This window comes from Rhinopithecus bieti, unplaced genomic scaffold (genome assembly GCF_001698545.2).
Source record: "Rhinopithecus bieti isolate Rb0 unplaced genomic scaffold, ASM169854v2 scaffold_17010, whole genome shotgun sequence".
Classification (NCBI taxonomy): Eukaryota; Metazoa; Chordata; class Mammalia; order Primates; family Cercopithecidae; genus Rhinopithecus; species Rhinopithecus bieti.
The window spans coordinates 1,635,737-1,659,109 of record NW_016808932.1 but is presented as its reverse complement, the minus strand read 5'-3'; the positions used below and the strand labels follow the sequence as shown (position 1 = coordinate 1,659,109).

Genomic DNA, 23,373 nt, shown 5'->3' with positions numbered 1-23,373 from the left:
ATACGGGAGACTTTGTATCACTCATCACTGAATGCCCAGAGTCTAACACATAGTAAATGCTCAACAAATCACCCATTGAATGAATGGTTGTGAAGAAATCTCTGTCAGAGAGGACAGAGGTTCACTGAATTCCAAACAAACCCAGAATGCCAGCATCTGTGTGAGGACACAAACACCTCTCTTCTACCTTGATCACCCCATCGCCCACCACTCAGAAAAGGCCTCTCTGGTTATTGTTGGCCTGTATTTATTTCCTCCTGATATCCTGATACCAGCCTTTCCAAAATTCTCACGGTAGTGCTGGAGGTCAAGGTATTTTTAAACTAGAAGAACTAGCCAAGCTGGTATTTTTTTTAAGTGGTGGAAAAGAAAACTAAGATTTGTTTTAATCATTTGACTTTCAAATCTAAGAAGGCGCGATGCAAATAGCATGTTGGCATAAACAATTGCTGCCCGCTCAATGGAGGGAGGGAGCCGTTCTTCTGAGCTAATTTAAGCTAAATACATGGCAGCTATTTTTCATCTCTACAATTGTGCAACTTTCTCCTCCATTTACAATACAGGGGAGATATTATCAGGCAGAAGGTGGATGGGGGATAAGTGAAGAGGAGAAGGAAAAGAAGAGGCAGTGGACAAGAAGGTATTCTCAGCCACTGAGCTGGTGATTAGAGGTATTTCAAGAGCTCAGGAGTAGAGTTGGTGGTCCACTAGGACCTCAAGATCTTTTCTGGGTGGAAACTTGATTTTGAGCCTTCCATTCAGGGAAGAAACCAAAGAGTAACTGGAGTCAGGCTCCTTTTCCTGCCCTTTATATGCAACACCCCCTGACTTCCCAGAAGCCCAGACTGAACTGCAGAAATTTTACAAACCTACTCAAGAAAGAAAAGCCCTTGCAGCTCTCCTGCACACCACCATGCACACTGTTATTCCTTAAGGCCCCTATATGCCATGACTTCCAGCCCAGATGTTACTAGACTGGGGGTAGCATTCAGGCCTTGTGGTGAAGCCGTCCCAGAAAAGAAATGATTTTTCTCCAAGCAGGCAGATTACCAAGTAGGATCATACACAAAGTCTTAAAGACAGAATCTTTCTTTCTGCATTTTCCAAGTTCCCTAACTAAGAAGAAACATCTGTAGGGCGCTGATAGACTGTCCACCAACTACAGCCCAAATGGCTTGGCTTCTGGAAGCTTCTGAGGCCTGAGTTCTAAACCTACTTCTGCCTGTTAGAAGGGACCTGACTTAGGGCTGAGTTTATTATCGCTTCCCCCTGTGGGCCTCAGATCCTGCTTCTGCAAAAGGAGAAGTGTGAGATAAGGGAGGGTCACTCATATCTATCTTAAGTGGTAACTCAAATGCCCTGAAGCTACATCTGTGATCAGTGGGAAGACATGCTGTGATAGATTAATGATGTCTGCCAAGAGTATAGGAGGGGACGCTGGTGGTAGATCCATTACATACTTGTACTCCTTGGACCAGATCTTTATCCTTCTAGATCTTATAGATAGAGGTCCTTCTAGATTGTCATTGCAATGACTTGGTTGAAGATAAAAACCCAGGTGAAAACTTAACTAACCCTTCTGAGGGTGTTACATCTTAAAATAATTTTCACATTGGCCTCCAAGCCATGGTATGCTGGAGAAGCCACCAACACACAGCAAATTTGACCCCTCCATTGGGAGACACCATCAGCCAGATGTAGTGTTCTTGTTCATGGAACCACTGTCCACATGCATGGAATCAGGGTCTAAGCTACCTGTCTCATCTCCTAGCAGGGTCTATGAATGCTAGTGGTCAGCATTTTTCTGTACGCCAGTACACTGACATTGCCTCCTTCAGTACAATGTAAGGTATCAAGTATTCACAGAGGTTGACCTTGTTGGAGATTCAGAAACAGGCCTGGGAAAGCTTGGGAAGAACAGTATCCTATCAGTCATTTAGAGATTCAACCACACAATAGTGTCTTTAAAGTTCTGATAAGTCCTGCAATCAAGAAATTTAGTTTCATTTTACCTAAGCATTTCCAATGCATACTTGTCCCAGGACCCTTTCAATAATGCAATGTCCAGCTAGTTTGCCATGGAACGAAAGGTCTATGGAACACACTTGGGAAACAAGGTCTTATTTGGATCAGGCACATTCTAGACAGAGTCCATCTCCGCCAGCTCAGTCCTCAGTGGAAGGAGGGCAGCCATTCTCAACCCCATGAGATGAATCGTTCATATTCTTGGTGTTAGGAAATGGGAGCTGCATGATCCCAATGAGTGGGAAGCAAGGGCCCTTTCCCACCCCCGAGAGGGAAGAGCACTCACTGATGTACGCGTCTCGGGAACACAGGACCACAGTTCAACGTCCGGCATGAGAGAAGGAGGGGACGGGAAGCCTGGAGCAGGGATGCTGGAGGGACCCAGAAGGGGCTCTGCCAACCAAGACACATGTTTCCTGGAAATCCGGGCTGCTGCGGGCAGCCTGTCAGTTTGAGAACATAAGTGCAAGTTTCCGTGCAAATTCCCAGGAGGGTCCCTGCTGGCCCCTGCACCCTCCCCTCTACAACTTCCTGCTTTTCCTCTCTCTCTCTCTCTCCTGGTTCCAAGTTGCCAATAAGTCTCAGAGGCTGGGACTGTGACATCCCCATGAGCAGCTGGGCATGAACCCCTGGACCTGGGGGTGGGTTCCCGGGAATGGATGAGCCCAATGACTCGTTTTTAAAATGCTGGGTCTGCAATTTGGAGGCTGGCTTCTGTCCCTGTACTGCAGTTGCCTCACTGAAATGAGAGTAAGGCTACCTATCTCCCCAAACCATCATAGGAATTCCAGCCTGGCATGTAGTAAGTGCTCTGTGAACAGAGGCTGTTCAGGGTGGATTGTTACTCTGCCTCCTAGACATCCTGGGCCACCTGATCCAATGGGTCACTTCATAAGTCACAGATATTAAACCTGGCGAACTGGCTGGGCACAGTGGCTTACCCCTGTAATCCCAGTGCTCTGGGAGGCTGAAGCAGGGGGATTGCTTGAGACCAGGAGTTCAAGACCAGCGTGAGCAACATAGCAAGACCCTGTCTCTACAACAAGTAAAAAATTAGCCAGGCATGATGGTGTGCACCTATAGTACCAACTACTTGAGAGGCTAAGGTGGGAGGATTGCTTGTGGCCAGGAGTTTGAGGCTGCAGTGAGCTATGATCATGCTGTACTCTAGCCTGGGTGACAGAGCAAGACTGTAAGTCTAAACCACAACAACAAACCTAACAAACTCTTTGGGGTTGATATGGCACCCACAACACGGTCTGGCAAAGGGGAATCCCGATAACCGCCAATGGTGCCCTTCTAACTCCCTGTGCCCGGGTCTTACTCTTACCCAGCAACCCTCTCTGTCTGCATTCTGTAAACATTTCTTGAGCACTTATTATGTGCCAGGCACTACTAAGACAAGTCCAATAGGTCACTGAGACTGCAGATTTTCCACTTGCCCCACTACTGGTTTCAAAATTAAACTGGTAACAGAATGGGTATGGATTACAGGGCCTCAAGAAAGGAGTCTGGGATTTGGGTTAATATCATAGTCACGCACTGAGCAGAGAGGACAGAGGTTCACTGTGGCTCCACATTCCAGGACCCAGACTGACATTTGCTGCCTGTCACTCCCCTTGGAGTTCAAAGTGATTCCCTTGCAGGTGTGTGCAGGTAAGGGTGAGGTGGTATGGGAGGAGGCGAGGCCGGGAGCCAGGGAGAGTGGCCGCGTGAGTCTGCCCTGGGAACTTCCCCACATCATAGGCAAAGCCAAAAAAGGAAACAGCAAAATGTAGCTCATAAAAACCCACTCCTTTGTCAATGACAAGAGTATAGAGAAAATCAGATGCTATGTCACCAACCGCTTTAGATGGGGCCATGAAGCACATTCAGGGGTCAAGTGACAGTCCTGCTACAGACAAGCCACTTACACACAGGCTGCTCCCACACAGCCACGGAACTGAGATCCAGAGCTGTGGGAATTCAGTGATGGGACCTGTTGATTAGGGCAAGCTTGGTAAGCATGACGGCAACAGCCTGACCTTGTAGACCAGGAATTCTGGGGAATCTATCTTCCAGGGGACCTGGGTTCTACAGTGGAGGACCAGTCAAGGCACAAGAGAAAATGTCTTAGAGGGTGTTATGAGTTGCGGTCTCCCCACATCTTTTCCCCACCAAAAAAAAAAAAAAAAAAAAAGACATGTTGAAGTCCTCATTCCTAGTACCTCAGAATGTGACTTCATTTGGAGAGAGGGTCTTTGCAGATATAATTAGTTAAGATGAGGTCATACTTCAGGAGGGTGAGCCCCTAATCCAATATGACTCACGTCCTCGTGTCCTTAAAAGAAGACGGCCATATGAAGATAGGGACACACAGAGAGATGATGAGGGCAGGGATTGGCCTGACATGGCTGCAGGCCAAGGAATGCCAATGATGACCAGGAAAGCACCAGCAGTTCAGAAGCCACCAGGAAGGATTCCTTACAGATTTCAGGGGGAGCATGGCCCTGCTAACACTTTGATTTTGGACTTCTGGTGTCCAGATGGGTGAGGGATGATATATCCGTTGTTTTAGGCCCCAGTGGGTGGTGGTTTGCTGCAGCAGTCCTAGGAGCCTCACAGAGCTGAGGAGGGCTTGGGGATACTGGTGGCACAGTGGAACAAGACCAGCCTGCAGGGGATGGATGTGTGAAGTGAAGGTGCGCATAGGATGAGGACAGGGAGGGCATATTTGAGAACTCAAGATTGAGAACCAGTGTGGGGAAAGAAAGCCAGGGATGGGAATAAAATCACAGAGCATTGGAACCCTAATCTAATAGGATTATTGTCCTTATCAGAAGATGAAGAGATAATGGGGATGTGCAGTCACAGAGGAAGGGCCACGTGAGGTCATGATAAGAAGGCAGCTGCTTGTAAGCCAAAGAGAGAGCCCTCACTAGAAACCAATCCTGCTGACACCTTGATCTTGGGATTTCCAGCCTCAAGAAGTGTGAGGAGTAAATTCGTGTTGTTTAAGCCCCTTGGTGTGTGATATTTTGTAATTATAGCCACCCTTAGCAAACTAAGAGTATTAAAGTCCAGGGAGTCAATCCAGCCTTCAGGGCCTGAATTGCCTCCATATCACACAGGCCAAGAAGTCAACCTCTGCTCCACCCTATCCAAGGACAGGGAGTTCTCTACTGCCCGAGGTGGCCTGATGAATCTTGGGGCAAGCTGGCCTTCTTCCACTGAAACAAGTTCTCTCCCCCTCCAACTTCCTGTTCTTCCCCTGAGAGCCATATCCCACCCTCTCTATCAAAGGCTAGCAAAGTTAGGAAAGGGCCAGATTGTAAATGTTTCTGACTACAGGGGCCACATCGTCTCTGTTGCAAATAGCCGGCTCCCTCACTGTAGCACAGGAGTAGCCGTGGTTGTGTACATGGAGAGGTGGCTGTGCTCCAATAACATTTTGTTTATTGACATGAAATTTGAATTTTCATGTCATGAAATATTATTCTTTTGATTTTTCCTGAATTAAAACATGTAAAAACCAGTTAGCAGGCTGGATATGGCCTATGGGGCATAGGCTGCCAGCCCTGGGTTTAGATTTCTCAAGATAATGATTGGCCTGAGCTCTGTGTCTACTACTTCCTCCATGTGCCTTTGATGATCAGCTGTAGGTGGGGATAGGAATGGTGGAAGGTGAGGGAAGGCTGGTTTTGTGTGTTTGTGGGGAGGGGCATGATGTGTGTATATTGCATGGGAGGTGAGAAAAAGGCAAGAACTAGGTTTTTTGGATACAAAAGTCTAGTGATCAATATCAGTCAAGGGCTTCTGTTGACTGACAATCCAAGGTAGCTGTGGAGACAAATGGATGGGGTGAGGATGGGGGGTCCAGGGCAAGATGAAAATTTTCTCTTTGATCAGTAAAAGGAATACCAGGACGAAATGGATCTAAGCAATGACTTTGGGTTTCCAGCTTGGCTCTGGGGATGGGGACACAAGGAGCATGTCCTCCCACAGGAGGCCAAGAAGGAAACTCCTTGGTTTTATGAACAACCTGTACTCTGGTAGAGTTGAGTGAAATTTATGTGCAAATCCACATGCCCTTTAAAGAAAGCTGAGAGGTTTCTCTCTGCAAAGCCAAGGCTTCCTGGTGAATCTTCACCCTGTGGACTGGTCCCCTTGGGAAGCCCATGTACATGAGGGTTTGCTAAAAGCAAGACAGATTGGAACAACTCACTGTTGAGTCAGTAACTTGTGTGTACTGGGCACCTGTGTGCAGCTGTGACGGGACAAGGGCAAATACACAAATCTTGGTCATGTGGATTGTATAGAATGAGTTGAAGGTAAGGCTGGTAATTATGATGTAAAAATATACAGCTTCTTTCCTCTTTTTTTCCTCCCTGCATAAGATGAATATAATGTCCTCCCAAAACTTCATCAGTAAATAAAGATGGAGGCCAGCAGGGAAAGCAGTGATCTGGTTCTTCCTGGATTTAAATGTGTGCAAATTAGAGCTGGCTTCTCAACAAGTCAGGGAAGTGTAGGGGGGACAGGGTAGGGGTGTCAGGAAGGGACTGAAGGCCAGGAGCCTGGCCTGGCTGCAGCAGAGACCAATGCACTTGGGGACAGAGTAGTGAAGTGGGGAAAGATCGAGAAGTCAAGAGAAGGTGACACAAATTCAGGGATGGACCCAAGGCACCCTGTTCCACAAAGGGCTGGGTTTTCCCCCTGGATCACTCAGGCCCTGTCCTTAATCTCAAACTGGTTCTCATGAATGAATGGAAAAATCAATTGTTGGAGACCATGCTAGGCCTTGCCAAAGGCTGTGGTTGGATATTTTAGTTAATTCTGGAAACAGAAGAGGCAAGAGTGAGAAGGTGCCAGTTCTTGTGGACATTTCAGCTGCAGGGTAGTAGACCCTGGCTGCCTTTTCCTTCCTCGTATCCTTTCTCTTGGCACAAGGGAACATGACAAGGACTGGAGTCCGTGGACCCAAGAAGTCCTGGTGTGATGGAAGAGAAGTGAGTGGCTGGGTTTCAGGCACTCAGTAGGCTGCTGGGCAGAGCCAAGGCAGGTGCAAGTCCAGGTCAAGGGCTGGGACACAGAGTGTTGTGTTGGGATGGGGAGGTGTCCATTGACAAGAGCCATTCCCAGCAACCCCAGAGTGGCTGGGGCTCAGGCAAACATGTATAAAATGCCTCCAAGACACACACATGTCAAGCCAAGAGCCACAGATGTCCCCAGAAGAGCAATGTCCACTTAGGAGCAGCCCAAGCCGGGGTCTTTAGTCCTGTAGTCCCAGATAGCTGGGAGTGTTGGAAAGGCAATTCAGGAGGGCCCTTTGGGAAACAGAGGGGTTTCCTGTAGCCAGGCTTCTGCGAAGCATGACTGGTCTCATCGTTCTTCCCAGTGTGGAAGCAGGTTTGGCCCCTAGAGCATGAACCAGTCTGAGAGCCACCCAAGGTGGGGAAGAGATCCCTATAGGTCTGTTAGGATTCTGAGAGTAAGATCAGGTAAGGTTTTTGAAGTTCTAGTTCCTCTCTCTGGCTCTCTAGGAAGGAGATGCCTGGATAGATAGCAGCTACAAGAAGACTAAGGCCCAGGCAGTACCCAGGAAATACAGAGGGGCTGTGGGCCGCCCTGGGCTTCCTGTTCACTGCCTAGATACTCCTGCTATTGCTCTGCTTGGGGACAGATTTCCCTTTTGTACCAGGTCACATTCAGGGGGTCAGGGCTTTGAAAACATGGGCAAATGACCCAGAGGCTCTCCTCTCCCATCTGCATGCCCAGCCTGCTCCCGGCATCCTTCCTGCAGAACACCAGGGGTTTCCCCCACACGGTCAGGAAGAGTCACCGGCCCAGGTTGGGAGTAAGAGGAGGGAGGAAAGGTGGGGCACTGAGGGAATACACACAGGTGAGGGACACAGGCTCCGCCACTCCAGGACCCCGCACCAGGCTAGAGTGGAGAACGCAGAACTGTAACAAACAACACCCCCCTTTGTGCTCCCCCAACAGGACTGCTTAAGGGTGAAAGGCAGGGAAATCTTTTGCAAACGTGTTATCATAGGTACAACCACATAACCCAACATGGAGGTATCCCAAGGACCTTCATCCACCACGGTTGGGGAATAAGCTTCACTGGTATGAGTAGCAGAGAAGAGGGAAGAAAAGGAATGTCCTAGGCCCAGAGCCCTGATTCTCAGGGACCAGACTTCAGGGGGTGCCCTGAATGATGGTGAGCTCTAAGGAGCCCGTCAGAAGTCATCTTGGCTTTCCAAATGGCAAGGAGGTGGGGGCAGTGAGGTGAAAAGGGGTGCTACTCTCAGAGAACAGGAGAAAACAGCAGAAATGGGGGAATAGGTCCCCCAGAGAGACCCAGCACTCAAAAGACGTTCTAACTTTCCTACTGTACTTCAGAGCTCTATGCAAAGGTGCCACATGCCATGACAGGCTTGGGTTGGGGTGTCTGAAAACAGATATTTCCAAAGGAACGAGCTTAGCCACTCCAGACCTTCCCTACTCGATCTTGGCTCAGTAGCCTTGACTAAGCCGCCGCTTGGCTCTGTACCCCTCCTCTTAGCTTCCCAGATGGCACAGCTGGAAACCACCACACAAAGACAGAACTGAGGGGTGCCCCATCACTGGGGCAGTCTGGCTCTTGCTTGTCAAGGTGAAACAAGAGTGAACAGTGTCGAACACACAGACACACACACACATAGCCCCATCTGCGAGCCCGCCCACATGGGGCCTCCTGTCTTAGTCCCATAGCCCAAAGGCACCACATGCAGCCTGCAGTGCTCTCATTTGTGCTGTTCCCTGGGCCGCACTGATCAATAATGCATCACCCTGGCTGGTCCGGTTCAGTCCTAGCTTGGGGGTCCCCAACCCTGCCCGAGGAAAGGGGCTCAAGTCTGAGGTGCAGGGAGACCGCCAAGCTGTTGTCCAGTGCTCCCAGGTCGGTCAGGGTTTGTACCCTCTGATGCTGAGTCTCTGGCCTCCTGAGCTGGCAGAGGACAGAGCAGGGAGGGAGAGGTGACGGGAGCCCAGGCAGCTGGATGCCGTCCCGGTGTCCAAAGGTCACAGCCTGGAGTGGGGAGAGAAGGGAGAGAGTAGTGAGAGGTCACAAGAACATGATGATGTCATCTGTTGTGAATGAACACCCTCTCAGAGGGGCAGGTGGCTTCAGATGATCAGTTTCTGTCTTCTGCAAGAAGACGTGGAAGAGATTTCTGCTAATTGAGGTCGTACTATATGCTGGGCTCTGTGCCAAGTGCCACACATACCTGATCCCATTTAAGCCTGAGATGAGCCTGCAATATAGGCTACGAATATTTTCAAAGATGAAAATAATCAGTGATGAACTTCTATGACAGAATCATACAGTTTCACAGATGAAAACACTGAGGCTCAGAGAGGTTAAGTGTTTTGCCGAAGGGCACACTGCCAGGAAGCAGCAGGGTCAGGATTTGAACTCAGAACTTTCCCCACTTGGGCATGGACTAGGAATGGTCATCCAGTGTGTGGGGCTGGAATAAAGCTCCATAACAGCTAGAGATGCAGGAAGAGGGGGTGGGACTGGGATCCACACCATAGCCTCCTGCGATGAGCAGACTTTGATGTCCACTGCAGCAAAAGGAACTCATTTATTTTGTTCACCTCTGTATTCTCACTCTTAGAACAGTGTCTAGCACATAAAAGATGTTCAGTACACATGGGCTGAATAAAAAAGAATGAATGGAAGAGGGAATGAATGGAATATTCCACTGAACCCAACATCCCATTCTGCTAGACCACAAAGTTTCTGGTCCTGTGTTTGTTTGTTTCAGCCCAACTCCACAATAAAATATAGAAAGAGAAGCCTCCTGCCTTTCCCTCCAACCAGTAAACTTTAAGTCCCTCTCTTCAGTTGAACTGCTGGGTTCTGCCTGGAGCTCCAACACTAATTCTCTAACTTGCCAGCACTCCTTTAGCTGGGCAGAGTTTTTGCTTGTTAAAGCTTCCTTCTGTCTGTTTTCATATCCAATCCATTGTAAATCCTGCCAGGCTGCCAGCATAGGGCTCGTTCTCCCTCCTGGCAGATGACGGCAGCTGAGCTACAGTGAGTGCCTGCTATGTGGGAGGCACCTGCTCACCAGGTGCTCTACACGTGGCCACATGGGACCTGCACAGCACTTCTGCTAGAGCAGTTTCACTGCCCTCACCTTTCAGAGCATGAAACTATAGCTCAAAGAGGCTGAGTGACGTGCCCAAGGCCACACAGCTATTACACAGTGGAGTGGGAATTCCAATCTACGTCTGTCTGTAAAGTGTATGCTCCTTCCCACGGTCTGGGGAAAGGATAAGCCCCTGGGGAAGGAAGAGATTCCATCCTGCAGGTTCAGCAAGCTCAAATGGCAGGGGAAGGGATGAAAAAAAAGCCTCCTAATGTCCACAGCCCCCGGGAACATCTGTTCTTCAGGACGCTGCCTTGGGGAACTTCATGGGAAGACTCTGACAATGGCTGTGGTACACCACGCCCACAGGTGGGGGTATCTATATCTGTGAGTACTGCTTCTCTTTAGTGGGTAAGCCATGGTAGTACAAGTGTGTATATACACATGTCTTCATGTACCATGTAATATGATTGTGATTGTGTACCTGTGTGTGTATGTGCCTGAGTTTGCCTATGTATGCAGGTTTCCATGTGGGGGTGTGCGTTCATGGAATGTTTTTGTATATGGATGTGTGCGTGTATAGATCTGAGTGTAGCTGTGTGTGAATGAATTTGTAGAGAGGTACGTTTTTAAGTACTGCTCCCGGGTCTGCATGAGTGTGAGTACCTGAGAGTGTCTGTGTGAGTGTGCACAACCATGAATACCTGGCAGAACCATGGGGAGCCCTCAGTAGCCTCATCTGGGCCTGTCTCCCTCTTACCTTCTAGAGAGTTCAGTCACAGAAGCTGGGGTTGGCGAGGGAGGTCCCAGAAAGAGATGCCACACTCATTATCTCAGATAGAACTACTGATCTCCAGCCAGAAACAAGAGGGAGGAGCATGGTCTGGAGCCTCTTATGAGGAAGCTAGAGATACTTCTGGCAAGAAGCTCAGACCCTTTCCTGCTCTGGCATTCATGCAATGGAGAATGCTGGAAGCTGTGATCTGCCGTGACAGGGGCAGGCTGCTGGCCCAAAAGGAAGAGTTCCAGAAAGCTGGGCCTCGTGGAGGGGTACTCTGAATACCTGACATGTGGGGAGCTTAGCAGGTTCAGGCATCACCTCACTGCATGATGCTCAGACTCATCAGGGCATCAGTCTTCATCAGGAAGAGATAAACAATGAGAAACCCAGGGTAGCTGCAGGAACCAAGACCCCACAGGACAGACTCCAGGACCCAAACCCCCAAACAGACTCCATTGAATGGAAACCTAGTAGGGAAGGGTGGTTGCCAAAGGGTGGGCACATGGACAGGAGCTTGTTGGGGGAGAAGTAAAAAAGGGGCAGAGAGGATCAAAAAGGTGACAAAGGGCAGAGGACAAGGCAGTGGGGAGAGACGCTAAGGGAGAAAAACCTACTCTGCAGACTTCCAGAAATGTCCAGGGTGAGATAGGCGGCGGTTTCGCTTTGGCAGTTTCTCCAGCATGTCCATGAGCTTGGTGAAGGTAGGTCTCTCTTCTTGTTCAAAGGCCCAGCAGAAGAGAAGAATGTCCTAAATGAAACCAATGTGTGGTGATTACACATAAATGGTGACTTTTTGATTACTCTTTGGCATCACATTTGGTCTGCCAATTTGTCCATTCATCTGTCCCATTTCCATATTCCTCCATCATCCATCCATCCATCCATCCATCCATCCATCCATCCATCCATCCAGCATGTATCTAAACATCTACCCATTCATATCAATTCACCCTTCCATCTTTCATCCATCCATCCACCCATATATCATCCATCCATCCATTCATCCACTCATCCACCCATCATGCATGCATCTATACATCCACCCATCTATATCAATTCACTCCTTCATTCTTCATCCTTCATTATCCATCCATCCATCCATCCGTCCATCCATTACCATCCATCCGTCCATCCATTACCATCCATCCATCCATCCATTACCATCCATCCATCCTTCTTCCCATGTATTTTCTGAGCCCAAATAACAACCAGGTAAGCTCTATTCTAGAAGGTCTAGGATACACTGAGATCAACAATACTTCCCAGTTTCTTGACATTTTTCTTAACAGAAGGGATAAAAGGGAATCCTGGGGTCTCCATCCATATCTCAATACTTTTAAGAGCCCTTCAAAGTCAGAGACGAAAGTTACTTTTAGTAATCTCTTCATCACCTAGGTGCAGGTAATCCTTAAAAACATAACATATAATTACTCCTTCTCTGACTTGTGTGTCTTCTGATCAAAAGAGAGGATTCTTCCTGCTGTGTTTTAGAGGAAGATTGTTAATATTAATATATACCCAGGCTTCTCTGTTTCTGTATGTCTTGTTCTGAGTTAGATAATGCCTTAAAATTATTATGTAGATGCAAATAAAATTAGAACCATTAATATTTGTGATGTTTTAATTCATGTCTTTTAAAATAGCAGAAAAAGAGGGATATATTGGTTCTACCTAACTCAGCAACCCATAGTCAGGAAAAACCTGACCACGTGTTACTGTGCCCCTGGTGGCAGGTACCTGAAATTGCAGGCACAGTGCAGCAGCCTTGCCTTTTAAGCTTCAAACTGCTGTCTGACAAGGTTGCGATGCATATTTTTTTGGTCACCCTATGGGAAAGCATTTGTAACCTTAACACATAGTAAAAAGAAGGTCTGTGTCTCCCCTCATCCCCCAGGTCTGGCCCTATCTTGGGACTTACCGAGATTTCTTTTCCCATGCCAATCTGGCTGAGGTTGGGTTTCATGCCTGTGCCCATTTGCCATATTATTGCCTCTGCCGGTTGGGTCTTGAAAGGCCATTCCCTGGCGTGGAGTTCATACCAGATTGTGCTGTTGGCAGACGTTGTTAAAGGGGTGTTGGTGTGGTGTGTCACTTGCAATCTTGCACCTCCATTATTAACACACACCCACCTAGCCAGCCTCCTGGCACCCATTCTTCTCCCCAGTTTCTTCCTCATGGGGTAGGTATTTTGCCACGTGGGACACACCTAAAGCTTTCTTAATGTCTTAGAAGTCATGTTTATCCCAGGATATCTTCTAATGAATAGTTAAATACAATGTGATTAGGATCTCTGTCCCTGATTCTACTTGCAATGATTCTAGAAAATCATTGCAAATAAATAATTAGGGGTACAAAAATTTATTTATAAGGACATTCCCAGAGAATTATATATAATATTGAAAAAAAGTAAGAACACAATTGTCCAATAAGAGGAATTGGTTATATGTATTATGTTAAATCCATGAAATAAGATGAAATGCTGTATTATTATTAAAACATTTCAATGAAATTTTGCTGACACAAAAAATGCTCAGTACATAACCTTAGGTTAAAAAAAAAAGCAGGATATGAGACTGTATGTAAAGTTTGATATTGCTTTTTAAAAAATCATTATATGTGTATGAACAAGAGAATAAGTAAAGCATAGCAAAATGTTAACAATAACTAACTCTGGGGGACAGATTAGGATTTTTTTCTTTTATACTTTTTTTTTTCTAAGTATAAACCATCCTGCGGAATGGTGGAAAGAAAAAAAGAGCTTTGAGAGTGACTGGGGTTCAAGTCCTGATTCCATTTATACTAATAGTATAATAGGGTAGGTTTCCTGGGTATGTCACTTCACTTCTGTGAGTGCAGGTTTTCTTACCTGATAAATGAGAATAATGATAACATCGCAGTGGAAGGATGTTTATCTGGGACTCTGAACGCCAAAACAACTCCATGCTAGGATTATTCTAGAGCGATTTACCACATTATCTTCTGTTTCACAAATCGTGACATTGTAATTAATGGAGAAAGGATTGCTCTAGTGAGTAGCATGTGTCTTGAATGGGATGATGGGCCAGGTGGTGCATAAATGATGCTATGAAGTGTGAATAGCAGTGAGGACCACAGTGGATGAAACGGGATGCTGGGGTGTCACTGAGCTGTACCATGGGGACAGATCTCAGTGCTCTGAGCACACGATTCCCCGACTTAGGAAATATCTGAAACAATTCTAGAAAGTGATCTTTCCTTCACTGTAAGATTTCATGTAAGTTTGCTTTAAAGAACACAAAGCACTCTGCTATCCTCTTTACTGATCAGAGCACTGTGTCAAATCAACTATTGTTAGGGTTTCACTTCATAGTTACATCTTCCTTCTACTTGACAACCTTATACCTCTGGGGTGGGTAAGGAGTGGTGATGCTCAGGTGTTGGAATGTCAGTTTAGGTGATCAGAAAGCTCTCAAGAGAAGGTACTAAAAGATTATAGTTATCCTAATAAATAATCATACTTATTGAGTTTTTACTCTGCACTACACACTACTCTAAGTTTTTTGCTGAGGGAGGTCTATGAAGCATGTCTTTCTATTCTGATGCTTTGACTACTTGGGGCTTTGCTGACCCTGGAGATTCTGCCCCTTCCAGGAACAGCCAATTCCTGGAGATAGTAAAGGGCTCACCTGTGAACACACCTTTCACAGGCTAATCAGATAATCCAGAGCTCACACTCATACTGCCAACTACCTCCTTAATTGGGCTTGCAAGCTCTGGGCCAATATTCCCCAGCCCCTATATGCTATGAGCCTACTGAAATCATTCAAATGAGCCAATCCTAAGCCTTCTTACCCTGCCTCCCCTGCTCCTTCCCAAGAAAACCACAATAAAGGCTCTTCCCAACATTTTCCTCACATTTCCTCTGCCTCCAGACCAACCCTGGTGCTGCCCTGTGTGGACACTGCATGGTGTGGCACACCCGCTCTGGGAACTGTGAGTAACAAACCATCTTTTCAATGACGACTGTTGGCCTCATGCTGCCTGAATAATAACAAAACCTAAATTTTAAAACAGAAGGCATTATTATTAATAGTATCCCCCTTTCATAGATGAGGAAACTGATGCCCAGAAAGGTTGTGTGTCTTTCCCAAGATAACACAGCAAACAGGAAGGGCAGCCAGAAGTTGAACTTAGTCTGTCTGACTCCAAGATGGTGCCACTAGCCAACGTGCTATACTGGGAAGCTTAGACTCCATCCTATTTAAGAGTCCTTTGTAATCAGGAAAATGCACAATCTGGGAGGCGCAAACTTGTGGTTGGTGATTGGAGTCTGGTGAAGGAGGCATCAACAGACTCATCCACCACTCATGTGAAAGGGGGAAGGATGTCTTGAGTTATTCCCTGTGCTGGGTACCTTACAAATGTTTTCTCACTCAATTCTTAGAACACCTCGATGGATTTATTATCCTTGATTTACAGTTGAGAGAAATAGGCCTTTGAGTGGCAAAAGAAATCCTAAACCCATCAGGGCTCTATGGTTAAAAGCTCCAACTCTAGAGTACAGGATATTTCAGGTGAATCTCAGCACCACCATTCATCACTGTAAGGCATGTCACTGAGCCATCCAAAGCCTCAGTTTTCTCACCTGTCAATTGGGAGCAACATGGTATCTGCTTCGAAGGGTGCTTGTAAAAATTCTGTGAGACAGTGCACATAAAAGGCTTAACACAGTGCTCAACCCTCTTTAAAAAATTCGTGTTTGTTCTAAGTCATTTCTGAGCACAAGGTTCCCAAGCAACAGGATGCACCTAATTGGCAGGAAACCCAGAGCGCCGGGTCCTTCAGAATTCAGCAGTGTCAGAAATAAAAGCCTCATTAAAACTTCCTTTTAAACCCAACTTTCAAGAGAAACTCACTTTAAGGAAAAAAGAATTGCTGAAGATGAAAACTCCAGCAGAAAACCAATTATTCCGGTACATTTTGTTAATCACATTTTTTTCTTTTGCTAAATTTACACTAAACTATACCAACGTAATTATTGCAATTTGGTTTCAGATAACAATATTAACTAGATAAAGATTTGGGCATAAAATAATCAGGCCGACTGACTTCCTCTAAAGTGGCTCAAGCAACAGATGTTGAGAATTCTGATCTTCCAGAAATATCTCCTCAGGGTTTTTCAGTGAGGATGCAGTGGGGGCCCTTTTCCAAGGAAGACTCTGTAACATCTCTCAGTGGTATTAAGTCTAACTGAACTCATCTGCAACTTTCCCAAACAGCTTCCCCAGTGTTATCTCCCCCAGCTATTGCAACCACCTGTGGACAAGATTAGGCAAGGATTTGCATGGTCATGGGAGCCTAGAAGCCTTTCTGGCTCTACTTTCTCAGGGCACTCTGCCCTGTATCCTGGGGTTGTGTCCTGGGCCCTTCTTCTCCTTCTGTACTTCCAAAGACATCTCATTCTGTCTGTGGCTGCAGTTACCTATTTGCTGACAAGTCCTAAACTCCTCTTTTCTATACTAGTCATGTAGAGACAGCTGTGTTTTGGTGGTTGCATTTGTCATCTCCAAGATAGCTCAAACTCACTGTGTCTAAATCTGACCTCTTTGCCTCCCTGGCATGCCCCAACCCTGCTGCACCTCCACAGTCTCCACCTTAGTGAACGATGCCACTCTCCATCTGGTTGCTTAAGGCAGCTATCTAGGCACCACCCAAATTCAATCCATGATCAAGCTCTATTGCTTCCACCTCCTATGTGTGCTGCTGATGTCCATTCTCAGCTTTCATACCCACAGGCTCTGATTCAGTGAAGGCTGCCAGCATTTCCCTGGGTACTGGACACCCGGCTCCCATCCTCTCCTTCTTCATTCCATTCTCTACACAGCAGCCAGAGTGATCTGACTGATCTAAAACTCAATTAGGATTATGTCACTCCCCATTCCCCCAGAGCTTAATAACCATCAGTGGCTCCTTAGTGCACTGAAGATGAAATGAAACCTCCTTAACTCAACCTTTAAGTCCTTGCAGGATTGACCGTGCTTCCCTCTCTAGTCTCTTATCTCACCACCCCAGCCTAAATTTTCCTGACTCTTCATCCATCAGTTCCCTTTCCTTCCCCAACCCTTCTATATATTCTTCCATGTGGGCAATGTGTTCTTTTATTTTGCACCTTTTGCACATTCTTTTGATCTGGAACACCTTACCTTGCCCCTGTACTCAACCTCTAACAGGCTCAGGATTATCATCTCCTGGAAGCCCTCCCTGACCTCCCAGATTGGATTTGGTTCCTCTTTTATTCCCACAGTCCTGTGTTTATTCTCAGAATAGCAGTTATCAAACTTTGCTAAAGTTGGATGTTTCCTTATCTGCTTTCCACTAGAAAGATAGAGTAGGGGCCTCTGGTGGTTTTAAATATGTCCAGTATATTCTTTGATACTCCACCATATATAAGATAGAGCTTAATTCTCCTCCCCTTAGGTGTGGACTGGATTTAGCAACTTGCTTTTAACAAACAGAATATGGTAGAAACAACGATATGTAAATTTATGAGACTAGATCATAAATGACAATGAGGCTTGTAGCCACCATGCTGTGAAGTCATTCAAGCAGCCTATACACAGGCCCAAGGGTTGAGGAACTGAGGCCTCCTATACACAGGCCCAAGGGTTGAGGAACTGAGGCCTCCTTCCAACAGCCATGTGAGTGGGCCACCACGGAAATGGATCCCCAGCCTGCTGAGCCTTCAGATGAGACCACAGCCCTAGCCAATATCTTGACTGCAACCTCATAAAAGCCCACTCAGAACCACTCAGCTAAGCCATTCCCAAATTCTTGACCACAGAAACTTGAGATAAGAAATGTTTTCAGTGGCTAAGTTTTGGCATAATTTGTTATGCAGTCATAACTAATACAACACTGAGTCTTCTATCCCCTGCATCTGCTACAATCCTAGCACATAGCAGGCAGTCAACAAATAGCTACTGAATAAGTAAATGAGTTGGGTAACTTGTTATGGCCACATAATCCATTGGAAACCAGGCACACAAGTTTGTTAGGGTCATTCTTTCTAGTATACCCTACTCAGATTCCTCCATTCTCACCCCAAAATCCAGCCACCTTGGCCCTGTAGACAGGTACACCCTGGCCCTTCCAAAAGCATTGAAAGACTTGAGAAGTGCCCCTCTGCCCAGGCTGTGGCTCTCAATGGCCAGGGCAGGGCCCACTTACCCAAGGGCAAAGACGTCAGAGTGCTTGGAGAAGGGGAGCTTATCCTCCTCTGTGTCGGGGGACAGCTGGCGGATGATCTCTGGTGCCAGGTGGCACAGCCAGCCATTCTGGATGCGCAGTTTGTCCTCCCGTCTGGAGAAGCAAAGCACAGGATGAGCTCTGTTTCATAGCCTAGGGAGGACCAGCCCCCCTGGCACTGACCCCATGTCCCTGGAGCCATCTCTGCTGCCCTTCTTGCTTCCTCCATTGAGCACTGCCTGACCACCTACTGGAGGCAGAGACCCAGTAGGAGGTACAGGGAAGGCTGCTCTAGAGAAACACTCAGATCCAAACCATCATTGAATTCCGTTGCCTCTGAGGCACCCACCTTCTTGCCCATCTTCATTCAACGACACTATGGATTCTTGTTATTCATGGCAGTTATGTTCTATAAAGTCACTGGAACATGGAATTAGTAGAATACTGAATCATTGCTCCTGGGGAAATATGTACACATGCACACATCCCTCACATAGTTTATAATTTTAACCCCTGAAAACAACTTATCCTAATAGATTCTGTTTTATTTTACATAATAGACTATAAGGCTCAGAAGTGTTAAGTGACTTGTCTGAGGCAACTCTACTAACAGGTGCCAGAGTTGGGATTCAAATCTCATCCAACTGGCCCCAGAGCTGCAGCGTCTTATGCTACCCTGTGCTGCCCACTCTGGCTCAATCTCTGTCCTCAAGGCTTCTCTGTATGAGGCCAAAACAGAGGCAGAGCAACCTTTGTTTGACCTAAGCTGGGAACATGTGCATCGGGCAACTCAGAGTTTTCCCCACTCTGCATGTCCATGAATAACTGTGAAAGTGCTGTGAGTATTGATTTGGGGGATTACAAATACATTTCAGTAATCCACAAATAATGATAATCTACTTTTTTCCATCACCTATGATGCCTAGGTTCTGCGCTTGGCACGGAACAAGACCAACAAGGTCCCTTCCCTCCTGGAGCTTGCACTTTGGTAGGGAAAGGAGACAATAAATGAGTTCAATAAATAAGAAAAACTAAAGTCGTGATAAGCATTGTACAAATAATTAAAATAGAGGATGCATCAAAGACAAGACAGAGCTTACTGCAGGTAAACTGTGAGCTAGGATCTACGTGACATAAAGGATCCAGCTACGTGAACAAGGAGAATATCTAGGCAGAAGGAGAAGCTAGGACAAAGTTCCACCAAGGGCCCCATTCAGGGTGTTCCAGAACCCTAAAGAACTCCAGTGTAATTGGAACACATCATCCCATCCTATGTATCAAAGTGTCTATAACCACCTCCTTGCTGATGGGCCTTGGGCGGGCAGTTCCCTCTTCCACCATATGAACAAGGCTGCCATGAACATCTTTGGGTAGATAGTGGGAATATCTCCCTTCACGCACATTAATTTATTCCTTAGGTAAATTCTCAGACATGGAAGGAGGCTGGCTCCCTTCTTTCACTGGAAGTCCTTAGCAAGGCAGAGCTTTCCAGGTGGGTCCGAAATCTAAGCAGACCCCCTCTGAGATCTTCATTGACTCGAGACTCCTAGGAACTGGCTCATTAACACAGGGGAAGGGAGCAGTCGGGGGGAAAGGGGGTGCATATCTCGAATCATCATTAAAAGTGAGGTCATGCAGGATGACAGCCTCCAGCATGAAGGTCTCTGTGGGGACCTGGGGCTGGCTAGATTCTTCCAGGGAGAGTTTCTGAGATGCAGAAGTTGTGACATGTTGCTCTCTCAAATGTACTCATTCATATCCCATAATCATGATTTTTGCCGTATCTGAATACCTTCAAGAGCAGCATTGTACAATAGAACTTTCCATCATGACAGAAATGTCCTCTATATGGTCCAATGTGGCAGCCACTAACCACCATAACTATTGAGCACTTGAAATGTGGCTTACAACTGAAGAACTAAACTTTTAATTTTTTTTTTTTTTTAATTTTAGAGATAGGGTCTGCTGAGACAGCCTGTCAATCACGCAGGCTAAAGTACAGAGGTGAGATCATAGCTCATGGGAGCCTTGAAGTCCTGGCCTCAAGTGACCCTCCCATCTTCAGCCTATGAAGTAGCTGGGATTACAGGCATGAGCAACCGCACCCTGCTAATTTTATTTTATTTTTTGAGGAGATGTGGTCTTGCTATGTGATCTTGCTATCTTGCCCAGGCTAGTCTCAAACTCCTGGCCTCAAGGGATCCTCCAGCCTCAGCCTCGCAAAGCATTAAGATTATAGGCATGAGCCACTGCTCCCAGCCCTGAACTTTTCATTTTAATTAAGGTTAAATTTACGTAGCCACATCTGGCTAGTGGCCACCAAACTGGACACCACTGTTCTAGACTATCATGTACTAAGAAATCCATTTTTAACTTAAATATATTTTAATAGGTCACTCTTTAGTGTGGCCATAAATGGAGACTAGTGATTTTCTAATACACGTTAAAATTAAGATAGAAAATGTTTGTTCATGTCCTCCCCCAAATCAACTTGCAGATCAACACCTGTAGAAACACTGGGTGGAGGAAAGATCCCTGAATGAGACTCCAAGAGTTTGGGGCTCAGGGTTCCAGTACTGCAGTGACATTCACTAGCTGGGTAGGGCTGGGTGTGTCCCATACACGTAGTTCTTTAAGATCTCTTTCATTCCCCCTCCATCTTACACATGAAGGTAGCATCCATTTGCGTATACTCAACTTTCTGTAGAACCCAAAACAGGGACTGTAGGAAAGGAAGCATATCTGGGTAACTGCTGCAATCGCAACTCTCAGTTGCATTTGGATGGTGGCTTACCACAGGTATCCCACACCCACCCACCTCCTGCATTCCCAGGCTAGGAGCAGATTGGCATGCATGCAACAGAAAAAACTGTGGCCAGGCAGACACCATTAAATTTGTTCTAATTTAGGATTTCTCAACCTTGGCACTATTGACATTTGGGTCTGGGCAATTCTTTGTTATTGGGGGGCACGGGGGCTGTCCTGGGCATCGTAGGATGTTCAGCAGCATCCCTGACCTCTACTTATGAGAGGCCATTAGCACCCCTTCCCCAATCATGACAACTAAAAATGTCTTCAGACATCATCAAATGTCCCCTGGAGGAGAAAAATTGCCCTGGTTGAGAATCACTGTCCTAATTTATACAAGATAAGGAAATGAACCAAATCTCAGTGTTTCAGGATTAATAACACATGACTTGCTCCTGCATTCTACACAAAAGACATGATGCAACACATCCTGTGCTAGAAACTACTACTCAAACTCACTAGCAAACTCTTGAGTCAGCAGAGTTAAATCAGCTCTTGCTTCTACAATCAGGAACACCCACAGAGGTTGAAGGCTCCATCTGTGCTTACTAGCTATGGAACCTTGAGCAGACCCAAATTTCTATTTTCCCATCTGTAAAATGGGCACATTAATTTGTACTTCACAGAGCTGTTGCAAGGACTAAAATGAGACAGTGCATGGCACAGGACTGTGTCAGCTGCCAGAGCCACACAATTACTGGACGTAATCATTACACATGTATATATCTGCTTACGTGTATGTGTTTATCTTGAGGACTCAGAAGTGGATTTGAGACTAGAGCCCACAGTAGGAATGTCCTCCATGAAAGTCTTTGGTATAGGCCAGACAACATTCCCCTGCAATGACTGGGCCACTGGGGGTGGAGTGGGTTGGGGTGCTCCTGCCCAAGGGAAGCTTCTCTGCTCCCATCTTTTTGCAAACACCCCTGCCACCTCTTCCTGACTCATGGGGTCAGCAGAGAACTGGCATTTTGGGGCCAGGGCAGGAGGTGGAATGGTGGCCACGCAAGAGCCATCAGCCTGGGGCCGGTGTGGTAGGGGGCCAGGAGCCAGGCCTGGCACTAACACCCTGTGGTGCCCCATTCCCATGGCGATAGGCCCACTGGTGGCAAACCCAAATCATCTTCATTATGGTTATTATGATTAATAACAGGATTTGGGAGGCTGGCAAGACAGCACTGGCATCTAAAATGATACCTTTTCTTGGCGACGGCAGAACAGCTGTATGCTGGAGTCTGTCTGGATGTGCAGAACACACTCACATCACTGGGCTGCTCCATCCCTGCCTCAGGCTGAGGGGTGGTCTCTCCCTGCTGGGCACCAAGGGCTATCCATACCCCAAGCTCTAATAACTGAGGGGAGGGCAGGAAGGCAAGTGACTCCTGCTGAATGCTTACTGTTTATCAGAGTGCCCATCCCACTTAGGCCTCACAAGCCCACACTCTGAGAGCTATCATCCTGTTCTGTGGATAAGAAAACGGAGGCTCAAAACATTTAAGTGACCTGTCCAAAGGGACAGAGCTGAGATCTGTTTGAGTACAAGTCTTTAAAACCCCAGGGACTAGGCACCTCACCCCAATTCTACGAGAATTTCTGGAGAGAACCATTAAAAAGCCTGGCTGGGTATGGTGGTGCACACCTGTAAGCCCAAGACCTTGAGAGGCTGAGGTAGGAGGACGGCTCAGAGGTTGAGGCTGCAGTGAGCCATGATTGCACTACTGCATTCCAGCCTGGGTGACAAAGCAAGAGATCCTGTCTCCAAAAAAAAAAAAAAAAAAAGCAAAATGCTAAACTAAGCCTTCCTCATCTGTATCCCATTTAATCACCAAAACAGCCTTATGAGGTAGGTGCTATTAATTAGTGCCTGCCCCTACTCCTATTTTACAGGTGAGGAAACTGAGGATCAGGGAACCCCTAGATGTGTATTAAACAAGTTTCTGGAATCTATCTCAAGGTATTATAGACAGAATTTTGTCTCCTCCAAATTTATTACGTTGAACCCCTAACCCTCAATTTGATTGTATTTAGAGATAAAGCCTATAGGGAGGTGATTAAGGTTAAGTGAGGTCATAAGTCTGGGGCCCTAATCCAATAAGATTGGTGTCCTTATAAGAAGGGGAAAGACATCAAAGACCTCTCTCTCTCTCTTTCAGTGCACAGAGAAGAGGCCATATGAGGACACAGTAAGAAGGTGGCCGTCTGCAAGCCGGGAAGAGAGCCCTCACTAGACACTAAATTTGCCAGCACCTTGATCTTGGACTTTCAGCCTCCAGAACTGTAAGAAAATAAATGTCTGTTGTTTAAACCCGAGTCTGGTATTGTGTTACAGCAGCCCAAGCTGACTAATACATTCACTCCCTAATTATTTGCTGACTGGCTGAGTGAATAATGAATGAGGGAACTTCCAGGCCTATC

At 46.6% G+C, this 23,373-nt stretch overlaps 1 protein-coding gene across 3 annotated transcripts in view; it reads right to left on the bottom strand.

Moving 5' to 3' along the window:
• Window positions 1–3,148: 3,148 nt before the first annotated feature.
• Window positions 3,149–23,373, bottom strand: part of KSR2 (kinase suppressor of ras 2) — a 516,345-nt gene continuing 496,120 nt past the window's right edge. For 2 of the 3 annotated variants that reach the window (XM_017887888.1, XM_017887887.1), the window contains 4 exons: window positions 18,133–18,264; window positions 12,845–12,974; window positions 11,541–11,674; window positions 3,149–9,076 (listed from right to left, as the gene is read on the bottom strand). In XM_017887888.1, coding sequence (XP_017743377.1) covers window positions 9,070–9,076; window positions 11,541–11,674; window positions 12,845–12,974; window positions 18,133–18,264 — 403 coding nt within the window. In that variant the 3' untranslated portion in view covers window positions 3,149–9,069. Of the gene's footprint in view, window positions 9,077–11,536; window positions 11,675–12,844; window positions 12,975–18,132; window positions 18,265–23,373 lie in introns of those variants that run through there. The other variant, XM_017887889.1, reaches the window with a different exon arrangement.